The 12341-nt window shown below is 39.9% G+C and overlaps 1 protein-coding gene across 1 annotated transcript in view; it reads right to left on the reverse strand.

Annotated features, from left to right (window-relative positions):
• LOC102861169 (ATP-binding cassette sub-family B member 10, mitochondrial-like) overlaps nucleotides 1-657 on the reverse strand; it is a 2231-nt gene extending 1574 nt beyond the window's left edge. Inside the window, exon 1 of the mRNA XM_006900870.1 lies at nucleotides 7-657. Coding sequence (XP_006900932.1) covers nucleotides 7-657 — 651 coding nt within the window. The remainder of the gene's footprint in view (nucleotides 1-6) is intronic.
• Nucleotides 658-12341: the final 11684 nt, after the last annotated feature.

Here is a 12341-nt window from a genome sequence, read left to right on the forward strand (position 1 = left end):
ATTGGCAGCTGCTCCACAAAGAAACACTCCACTGAGGGCAAGACAGAGGCTAGTCAGCTTGCTAGTGTAGTCTACAGTCGGGTCTGTATAAATAACATCAATGATTCTTCCCAAGAAGAAAGGCGCAGACATGGTGATGATGCTGGACACAGTCAGAAATCCAACAGCAGCTGACAGCCTCCACCGCTCAGGGTACACCAAGCCCAGGAGCTTCTTTGCCTCAGAGCGCCAGGTCGATGAGCGATGCAGCAAGTTGTCTCCTGATGCTGCCGTAGTTCCGGGCACCGCCGATCCCTGTCGCCCAGAACGGCCCAGGGCCCAGGAAGAGGTAGAGAGGCCGCACCGGCACTTCTCGTTCGCCCGGCACCGGCCAGCGTCCAAATGGCGCGCGTGAAGCCCCAGGAGCCTCACGATGGCCCCTGCACGCCCAGGTGCGCATGGTGGCCACCGCTTGGACGCCAGCGTTCCCAGGACACTGTGGATGGGACTAGGGCCGCTTGTGGGCCAGGCGCTCCCCCAGCTTCGCGAGCACGGGGCCCCGAGACCCACAGAGAGCGCCAGCCCCACGCCCCAAGGCCTCACAGGACCCAGACACACGAGCTGCCGCCAGGGCCCAGGGGCACCGGCTGAGGCCGATATTGTTTTCTTGATTTCCATCTCTGACTTCTCTTTATTACTGTAGAGTAATCTTACTGATTTTTGGATACTGATATAAATCCTGCCGTTCTACTAAACTGGCCTATTAACTCTAGCAGGGTATTTATTTATTTATTTATTTATTTATTTATTTTTTAGTCATTGGGGTTTTCTGTGTACACTGTCATATCATTTGCATATAGCAACAGTTTAACCATTTCTTTGCTGATCTGGATACCTTTTATTTCCTTCTCTTGTCATATTGCCCTAGCAAGCACTTCCAATACAATATTGAAAAGAAATGGTGACAGTGGGCATTCTTGTCTGATCCCTGTTTGCAAGGAAAATGTTTTTAATCTTTCTCCATTGAGAATGATGTTGGCTCTTGGTTTTGCATATATACTTTTCACAATATTGAGGGAATTCCCTTCTCTTCCAATTTTGCTAAGTGTCTTTCTCAGGAATAAAACCCCATAAAAATAGTACAAAGCTTCTTCTCAGACCACAACGCTACAAAACTAGAAATTAATAAGAAGAGGATTAAGGCGAAAACAAACCCCATACATTTGGAAGTTGAACACCTTGCTTCAACATGAGTGGATAATAGAAGAAATAAAAAAATGAAATTAAAAGTTTCTTGAAACAAATAACAAAGAAAACATAACTTATCAGAACCTCTGGGAAACAGTCAAAACAGTAATTAGAAGTCAATATATAGCAATTAAATAAACACAACAAAAAGCAAGAAAAAATGATCACTGACTCTCTAGCCCAACATATCCAACAAATTTAAAATGAACAGCAAGAGAACCCAACACCCTCTAAAAAAACCCTGAAATTATAAAAATTAGGGCAGAAATAAATAGAAACAGAAAAACGATTGAAACTATCAACAAAACTAGGAGTTGGTTCTTCAAAAAGGTCAACAAAGTCAACAAACCACCAGCAAAACTAACAACAGAAAAGAAAGAAAAGATACAAATAATTTGAATAAGAGGTGAAAGTGGCAATGTTACCACAGAAACAACTCAAATGAAAAGGTTAACAATGGAATAGTCTGAAAAACTATACTCAAACATATATGAAAACCTAGAAGAAATAGACAAATACTTAGAACCTCACAACAACCTACCAAAAGTGATGCAGACTGAAATTAAACACCTGTACAAATCTATTACAAAATAAGAAATTGAAAAGTTAATAAAACAACTTACAACAACAAAAGCCCTAGACTAAATGGTTTTACAAGTGAATTTTATCAAACATTCAGAGAAGAATTGTCACAAATTCTACATAAACTATTTCAGAAAAAAACAAAAGATGGAATTCTCCCATGCTCTTTCTATGAAGTAAACATATCCTTGATACCAAAACCAGGTAAAGACACCACAAAAATAATAAGCTATAGGCCAATTTCTCTCATGAACATAGATGCAAAAATCCTGAATAAAATCCTGGACAACACAATTCAAAATACATTTTAAAAAATTCACAATGTGCTGCTGTCTTCCAAGCCATGGTAAAGACAGCAAAACACTGACAAGGGTGGATAAGAAGGAGAAAAATCCCTCTGGGAGTACGTCAAAGGACCAAATCAATTTTATTAAGGATACAGAGCTATTTAAACTTTTAGCCACATGTGGGAACATTTCCAATAAGGAGAGAATATATATCAAAGAAGTCATGGACTTAACCTCTGTGGGCCATTTTGACACACAGCTTGTAAGGTGTGCCACAACAGCCTTATTAGTAAGGAAGTGTGCTTCATTCACTTATGTGAGTCAAATATGCTGCCATCCAGATAGGGCTATCACGGGCTCCATTTCCTCTTTGTTCATGTTCACCCATATCTCCCCCTTTTTCTTCTATTACATTAGCAAACATGATTTTTTTTATTCTTGCAAATGGACTCTTTGTTTGAGCCCTTTGATTATTAATACATTTATTAATACTTATACAATTAGCACAGCCCATACTATTACATTATAGGGATTAACTACCCATTTAGCTAGTGATAAAACATGATCAACAAAACCTTGCAAAAATCTAGGAGCAGGAACATCAACACAAACATTATTAACATCTACTGCTATTTCAGAAAGACATACGAAATCAGAAGCAAATTTTAGATTCCAAGTGGTATGAATATATATAGAGAGATTAAAGCTATAGTTCAATTTTTGTTGTAGAAGAGTAACATTAACTTTAAAAGGAGTCAGACAATATGGATGAATGGTCACATCTCAGGGGACACTAATCATTTGTGTTATAGTTTATAGAATTTTGGCATGGAGGTTAAGCTGTTGCTGAAGTGTCATGAGGCCTTGATGAAGATATTCTAAGGTCATCCCAGTTTGCATCATGCCCTGCGATGTAAGGGCTGACAAGTTTTACATGACAGTAGCAGCTGCCTGTTCTGTCAGTGTGACTGTGGTGCTTGTGGTGGTGGCTGAAAAAGAAACTAAAGAAGTTATTCCAGCAATAATTAGGCCTAGACCTATAGCTTTTTTTGTCTGGGTCACAGGGAGCCACAGTAACGATATATATAAAAGTGAAGTTTTACTTCTCCATTTTTGGGGCAATTAGTGATGACTCCTTTGGCATCGTCAGTGTTGCTGAAAATCACAAATTAATGGAAATTGGGAAGATAAGTTGTAACATTTAAGAGGGAGGCAGTGGAATTATTTGTGTCCAACTTAAGATTGCTCATTGCTGGATAGTGTTAGCTCTGGCAATTCTGTATGTTTGGCCTCCCTCTGTTATGATATAGCTGGTTTGAGCAACTTGTCCCCAGGATTACTGGTATGCATAGTGGTGTTTAGGGTAAAATAAAGAGGTCCCCAATCCCTGGGTCCAGGGCACCACGATGACGATGGTGGTATGGACAAGTACCCAAGAGCCACAGAGTAGTTAATCAAAAGTGTACTATTTGGAAAAGCTAGACCCCAGATCCAAAGTTTATGACCTGGGGATGGGGGGGGGGTGTTTTTATATCTACCAGCGTTCAAGATCAAAGGCAGTGTGTTCACAATAATAAAGGGATGGAGGGAAAGACAGACTAGAGTTATCAGGAGTATAGTCTATAATAGGATTGTAAGTAAGCCAGATGCCACTTAAGAAAAAGAAAGAGGCCTGCTCTAGTCTCACACAAGAGGTGTTTTTGTTGGTATTATTAACCCAACAAGCTACAGGGAGATGTAGGTCATCTAATATGAACATTTTTATAGGAGTTATTTCTATTTTTATTTCTTGGCAGGGCTGCATTAGAGAATATACATCTGGTTGGCATACATAAGGTTGGAGTTTTGTCCCAGGTAGTTAATAGAAAGAGAGAAGATCTAGGAACATAACCACACAACACCTGTTTTGGGGCCTCATGGGCTGCATTGCTGTTGTTAACAGCAATGTTAACTGTTAACTGTTGTTAACAAAGTTAACTGTTGTTAACAGTTGTTAATGTTGCCATCAGGAGGACAACCATCATGAGTCCTGTTAGAGAAGCCCCACTGGTAGCCTGATCCACTAATGTCTTAAGCATTCCCCATGTTACTAGCACGGTTTTCTTCTTCATTGGTCCCTGATTTTTCTGCCATTGCTTTCCTTGAAGATTCGGCTTCTGCATCTTCTCAATGGGTGGGTTGGTATATGACATTTCTAGCAGGCACCCAGACTGGGTGTGGCTTGTCTTGTGGAAACACAGCATATCCTCTCCCAACAGTTAACAGAGGGTCTGCGCCCTTCCATATTTTATCTAGAGGGTCTTTCCATGTTTCCCATAATGGAGGTTCCTGGGCATTGGTGTTTTGTTGCCAGTGAACACACATAGGAGGTTGTGAAAGTTTCATAAATATTAAGAATATTTAATGTAAAGAATGCTTTATGTAATTGTACTATGGGGATATCCCTTCCCCTTTTCTTTTTTCAATTGAGTTTTTAAAATTCTATGAGCTCTTTCTACTCTGCCTTGACCTTGGGGGTTAAAAGGGATACCTGTGGTATGTTGAATATACTTTACTAAACTCAGCAAAAGCGGGCCATTGTCAATTTTTATGGCTTGTAGAAGGCCCATTACTGCAAAACATTGAAGCAAATGACACAAGATTTTTGTAGACTCTCCAGTTTGTGTAGTGGCCCACATGAATTTAGAATATGTGTCAAAAGAAAGAAATAATGTATTTTTGTTTGCCAAAGAATTAATATGTGTAGTATCAAAATTTGCCACAGGCAATTAGCTTTCAGACCTCTGGGGTTCACTCCTGGAGATTGAATAGCAGGAGTGTGAATTAGGGAAGCACAAGCTCTACAAGAGCATACAATTCTTTTTACTGTAACAAAGGAGTTTGAGGAAAGTGTGTTTTAAGATACTTAAGACTGACATGGGTTAATGAATGTAAGGTATCTGGTGTAGACATGAAATAAACAGCACCCTGAGTGGCAAGACTGTCTGCTTTACAGTTTCCTTCAGCTATGAAGCCAATTAGGCCTGTATGACTTCTGACATGTTGCAGAAATATAGAGCAAGTTTGCTGTAAAAATAAAGTAGCAATCTGGACTAATAAAGGGGGGAAAGGATTTTTATCTAAGTTCACAGAGCAATGTCCTAATAAAGGCAGAATAGTAATAATATAATGATTATCTGTAAATAGATTCATTGGCTTAGGGACATTACTTAATGCAAAAAAGATTGTAATTAACTCTTTAAATTGTGGTGAGGTATCATGTAAAGGGGTAAAATAAGTAGTAAGCAGGATTGTGGGTTTGGTGGGATAGATAATTACTGCAGCTCTGGCTTTTCTGACATCTGTCAAGACATTGAAAGCTATAGGGATAGATGTTTTGTTGTTTTTTGGGTTTGGTTTTTTTTAAAGTCATGGTGGCAGCCATCACAAAAGAAGGATAGCAGCTATCCATGGAGAACTGGGATAATGACAATCAATTTGCCCAGAAAAATCTTCAAAAACTGTAGTGAAACTGCTGTTATGTTGGAATAATCAGTCAATATCATGACTGGGGAAAGGTAAGATAACAAAATGTGGCTCTGCCCCAAACACTTGGAGATCTCGTTGTCTGTCAGGCTTGTCAGACCATATTGGAAAGAACATACAATTCTGTAAGGGCTCTTGGAGTACCAGCAATTCCAGAATGAAGCCACTCTAAAATTCCTTTAGTTTGATATAATGTTCCTATTACAGTAGTAGTAGAGTTAAAAATTAGTAATTGTAATGCTTCAGAGGACTTATACCTAGTTAATTTAGCCTTTTGTGGACTTACATTGATTTTTTTGTATAATTTGCTCTGCCTCAGGGGTTAGCTATCAGGGAGAAGACGGATTAGGATTTCCTTTAAAGAGATCAAATACTGGCTGCAGTTCACTTGTAGGGATGTGGAGCCAACCTCTGATCCAGTTGACATTTCCTAAATAACTTTGTAAACTATTTAAAGTCCAATGTTGTGGAAAGTCTAAATGAAGTTTATTGAGTCAAATACCTGTTAAAGTAATTTGAGATACTAAAAAAGATATAGAAGATATATGTTGCATTTTTCAGTTGCAAATTGGAGACCAGCCTCTGAGAAATGAGTTAAAAGTTGGGATTCTATAGACTTAAGATTCTCTTGATTTTCATGCCATATTAAAATGCCATCCATATAATGACAAATATGAAATACTCTTTTCCTAAAAGATTTTAAAGCAAAGGCTACTGCTTCTTGGCATATTAGCTTCTTGGCACTGTTGGCAATGCCTTGGGGGAGCACAACCCACTCATATTGCTCTGCAGGTTCACTCTGATTTAACACTGATGAGAAGAAAGCAAATTGCTCCCAATGATTTGGATGGAGTGTATCGAGAAACAACAATCTTTTATATTGACTACTATAATAGGAACTTGGCTTGGAACAGCAGATACTAAAGGAAGTCTCCACTGAGGAGTACCCTATATTTTCATACATCGATTTATCACTCTCAGATCATGTATGAACTTCCATTTTCAAGACTCTTTCTTAATTGGGAACCTTGGTATCTCCGGGACTGTGTGAGGGTCTAATATGACTAGTTTCTAGATGCTGTTTTACTGAACTTTTAGAGGTATGATTCTCTCCTGTGATTCACTGTTCAACCTAGACTGGGTGGGCGACAGCCCTAAACAGGAGTTTTGCACTTAACAGTGGCCTTCAGAATTGGGGGTACTGCTGACTTGTAGGGATATTATCTGGCAATGCTTGTTGGAAAGGAGGATATATGGTCTATATAACAGCATCCATTGCATCCAACAGATCTCGACCTACTATATTAATGGTGAGTCCTGCAGCTACTAGCAGCTGCCAGTAGGCAGAAAGACCATCAGGGTCTGTCCAAGGAATAAGATCTTGGGTTTGTTTTGAAGTAGTAACTCCACCAACACTAATTAACCCTGGTCCAGTTCCCAGGTCCCAATTGTAGGGAACTTCCTCCTTTCTAAGTATGGTATGGTCAGCTCCTGAGTCAATTAAATATCTAAAAGGTTTATGGTCAAAAGTCACAGTTAACTTTGGTGTTTTACTTTTTTTCTATCTCTGATACCCACATTGTTTGTGGCCTTCCTGGTATTACTGACTCTTTTGGTTACCAGGCTGGGAGTTGCTGCCCTTTCCGCTTTACAGGTGGCAAAGGGTTCCATCCTTGTGATATTTTCATCTACAATCTTTTCTCCAGTAGTTTCTTTTTTGACATCATGGACAGGCAGAAGTGGGTTGGTTCAGAGGCTTTGTGTCTAGTTTTTTGGTGCACTCTTTATTCCAATGTCCACTCCTCCCACAGTTAAAGCATGACCCTCCTTGGATGGCCATTGCAATGCAGCTGCAAAGACTTGACCCATAAGCGTGGCCTGACATGAAGCACTTCCCAAATCTTGAGTAGCTAATACTCAATTGTCTATTGTCACATCTTTCATTCCTACACAGGCATTTTTGCACTCATTAGTCATTCTGTCTCATACCATAAACCTGATTAGTCCTCTTCTTGCTGCAACATGCACAATTTTTCTAGCTGTTCTCTTTTTTATTCTCTCAACAAAGTCCGCAAAAGACTCATTGGCCTTCTGCCAGAGTGCTGTAAGCTTTTCCTCTTCCATGTCAGTGTGTATTCTATCCCAGGCTCTTATGCCACATAATCTAATTTGGTCAAAATATTGTGGCAGACTTGTGTCTGTTGTGCTGCTGAGCCAAATGTGAGAACTTTCCCTACTAAGGCTTTTGAAGGCAGCTGAATTCCTGCAGCAATGTTTCTATTACATTGTTGGTCACATTCATCTCTGTATAAAGCCATCCACTGAGCATATAGAGGCCCAGGCAACAATGCCCTCATCATGTCTTTCCAGTCCTGAGGAGTGTTTAAATTAAGGCTTAGAGAATTAAGTTGTTCCCATGGTGAGTTTCACATTAGCATGATCAAGTGTTTTGGGATTCCCATTCTTCTCAGAGTCAGCTACAGTTTGTTATGGCACACACAGTCAAATGCTTTTGCATAATCAATGAAGCACAGATAGATATTCTTCTGGTACTCCCTGCTTTCAGCCAAGATCCATCTAACATTAGCTACAGTATCCCTAGTACCATGACCCCTTCTAAAAACAGCCTGGACTTCTGGCAATTCTCTGATGATGTGCTGTTCCAGTCGTTTTTGGATAATCTTCAGCAGAATCTTGCTTGCATGTGAAATCCAAGAGGCAGTCATCAGAACAGAGCAAGGAAACACTGCATGCTTCAAAATTGGGAAGGGCATACACCGTACCTTTTCAACCTGTATGCAGAACAGATCATCCAGGAGTCTGGGCTCTGTGAGGAGAAATGCGGCATCAGGATTGGCAGAAGATCTATCAACAATCTGCCCTATGCAAATGACACAACCCTGCTTGCTGAAACTGAAGAGGACCTCAAGAGCTTGCTGCAGAGGGTCAAGGACTGCAGCCTTAAATATGGATTGAAGTTCAATATCAAGAAGACAAAGATTCTCACCACTGGACCAATTGGCAGCACCAGGATGGATGGTGAAGAGATTCAGATTGTTCACAGCTTTAGTCTGCTTGGCTCCACAATTAACACTCTTGGCACCAGCAGCCAGGAAATTAAAAGACGTATTGCCATGGGAAAGTCTGCTGTTAGGGACCTCTCTAAAGTATTGAAGAGCAACGGTGTCTCTCTGGAAACTAAGGTGCGTCTGATACAGGCCATGGTCTTTGCAATCACTTGTTATGCATCAGAGAGTTGGATAATGACTAAGGAGGATACAAGGAGAATTGATGCCTTTGAGCCTTGGTGTTGGAGAAGAGTATTGAGGGTACCATGGATTGCTAAGAAAACAAACAGATTCATCCTGGAGAGGGTTAAACTGGGCTGCTCCTTGGAGGCAAGGATTCTGAGGCTTCGTCTGACATACTTTGGTCATGTTGTAAGGAGAGACCAGTCCTTGGAGAAGGACATCATCATGCTTGGGAGGGTGGAGGGCAGGCGCAGGAGGTGAAGGCCCTCTAGGAGATGGATTGATTCAGTGACTGGGGTAATCGGGATGAGTGTGTTGGAGACAATGAGAATTGGCACAGGACAGAACAGAGTTTAGGGCTGTTGTACATAGAGTTGCTATGAGTCTCAAGCCACTTGACGGCACATAACAACAACAACATGGTGAGTGGACTCCATCATCTCTAACAGGTATTCTCAGTTCTTTTAAATCCTTCCCAGTATATGGATACCATGGAAGACGACATTTCTGGGTCTGGTGTATATTTACTGAGAACACTTGCACGCTAGAGCTCCATCTAGTGTCTCACTGCTTACATAATATCTCTGCTCAAGTACTTCCTGTTCTTAAGGTCTTTGAATTATGTCCCACCCAGCCAACACTGACTTCCTTCCCCTCCTCTTCCTTATGCAACTTGGGGTAAAGAGGCAGAGGAGAGCAAAAGGAAGATGGCAGAGCAGCAGAAACAATCATTTTAGACTCAATTTGCTCTTCTGTCTTTGAGCTAGTGTCTAAATCTCACATCATTTTCTCTAGACTGAGAAACCTTGAAGACTTGAGAGTTGCTTTTAATTCCCCTTTTATGGTTTCTAGGTTCTTCCCCTCATCAGACTTTTGAGTGTCTTTTGTTTGAGTCTCATTTTCCTTCTCTTGTGCAATGCAAATCTCTAAGGGAGCTGCAGCAGAACTGCCTAAACACTGACAAATAGCAGTGATAATTGGGAAGAAATTCAGAGGGAGTACTTTCCCTTCTCTACAGCTCTCCTAGCTAGAAAGCTCACTCATCCCCATATCAGTCTTTCAAAACTTGTGCAGCTGTTATCTAGGGAGGGAGATCGATAACAGTTGTCCAAAAGGAGGATGCCTGAGATTGGGTTGACCTAAGACCCTTACTTCCTAGAAGCTATTTCAGACACTTGATCTGAGGGTCTTTCAAAGTACCTGCTGTATTGCCCATGTTAATACACGGGATCACTCACTCGAAATCCTTAAGCTTACATCAAGTCCCTGTTCTGGGTATCAAATTCTGTTGTATTCTAAGCCACAGTGAGTAAAGTAACACACTGATGATGGTGGGTGCAACAGAGGAAAAACCCCTTTGGGAGCACATAAGAGGGCTAATTCAATTTTATTAGGGGTACAGTGCTATTTAAACTTTTAGTCTCATGTGGGCATATTGCCAATAAGGTGAGAACATATATCACAGAAGTCATGGATGCTCTGCCTAACCTCCATCCTCTGGGGGCCATATTATACACACAGCTTGTCGGTTGTGCCATAACAGCCTTATGAGCAAAGACGTGTGCTTCACTCACTTTATGTGAGCCAAATAGGCTGCCACCCAGCTAGAGCTATCAAGGGGTCCATTTCCTTCTTGTGTATGCTCATCCACAACCATGACCAAGTGGGATTCATAACAGGTATGCAAAGATGTTTCAGCATAAGAAAAACAATCAGTGTAATTCATCACATAGTCAACCAATTCAGCAAAGTGGCAGGATACAAGATCAACATAGAAAAATCAGTTGAATTTGTCTCACTGACAAAGAGAACACAGATCTGGAGCTATGCAAAACAATACTCATCACAATAGCTAATCAATCACAAGATTAAATATTTGGGAGCAAATCTAACTAGAAACACAAAAGACATATTCAAAGAAAATTACAAAACAGTACTACAAGAAACAAAAAGAGACTATAGAAATGGAAGAATATACCATGTTCTTGGATCAAAAGGCACAATATTATGAAAATTGCAATTCTACCAAAGACAATCTACACATTCAATGCAATCACAATACAAATACCAATTCCATTATTCAATGAGATGGAAAAGGCAATTTTCAGTTTCATTTGAAATGGAAAGAGACCCCAAATAAGCAAAGCACTCCTAAAAAAGAGAATCAAGGTAGGAGGAATATCATCCCCTGATCTCAAATCATACTACACAGCTGTAGTGATCAAGAAGCATGGTACTGGTATAGTGACAGACACATAGATAAATGGAATATAAATGAGATTCCAGAAATCAGCTCATCTACCTATAATCAATTAATTTTTACAAGGAGATGAAATCAGTTAGGCAGGGAAATAAAAGCCTCTTTATAAGATGGTGTTGGCAAAATTGGAAAACTATCTGTAGAAAACTCCAGCAAGACCCATACTTCATACCATACACAAAACCAACTCAAAGTGTATGAAGGACCTAGGAGTAAAACCAAAAACCATAAAATTCATCAGAGAAAAGTCTGGAAGAACTTTAGAAGCCCTAATCTACAACATTAACAGTCTCCCAAACATTCTGTAAAACCTACAACCAAGAGAGATTATAATAGATGAATAGGCTCTTCTAAGATTCAAATCCCTATGCACATCAAAAAACTTCTTTACTTTCAAAGACAAAGCATCTGGAAATCCCATAAGGAATGACAAAAATGTCCATGAATTGTGCATTTGAGATTTCATATTTTTGCATTGCTTTTAATCAGACTGAGCTCAAGATCCTTCTCCCAGAAAAAAAGGGTAAAAATATTTTATGAAAAAGCAGTATTTTCCAAATTTTCAGGGAAAATGCAAGGTGAATTCACAAGGAAGGGGGAGTACAGTGACATAAGCTATAATTGTGGGCTTGCGGCAGGGAAAATGGACTGAGAAAGTTGTAGGAAGGGAGAAAAAACCAGCTTTTGTTACATTTATGGCCATTCAACATTTTCCACACTTCAGATTCCAATTTTTAGTGAGAATGTATCTATATTAAAGGCAGTTCTAAAAAATAGTTATGGGGAAAGAAGGATAGAGAAAAGACTGAGAGTGGGATAATGGAAAATAATAAAAGGATGAAATACACAGAGATTAAACATCATGGAAGTTGAAAGTGCATGAATTAAAATGTCAACTGTGTTCTTAACTCCCTTTTCATTCAAGTATAAGCTTACTCTTTTGAAATTACAGAATGCAAGAGGGATAGAGAAATCACTGAGAATATTGTGGAAGAGGTACTAGAAGAAAACTTTCTGGGTATTATGAAGAAGAAGGAAATCCACATTGAAGAAACTCAGTCAACATCAAATAGATTGTTCTTGTTGTTGTTATGTGCCGTCGAGTCATTTCCGACTCATAGCGACCCTATGCACAACAGCCCTAAACCCTGCTCTATCCTGTGCCAACCGCACAGCCTCTGACACACACATCCCGATTACCCCAGTCAC

Source organism: Elephantulus edwardii, unplaced genomic scaffold, assembly GCF_000299155.1.
Source record: "Elephantulus edwardii isolate Elephantulus edwardi_28Jun2011 unplaced genomic scaffold, EleEdw1.0 scaffold00298, whole genome shotgun sequence".
Lineage (NCBI taxonomy): Eukaryota > Metazoa > Chordata > Mammalia > Macroscelidea > Macroscelididae > Elephantulus > Elephantulus edwardii.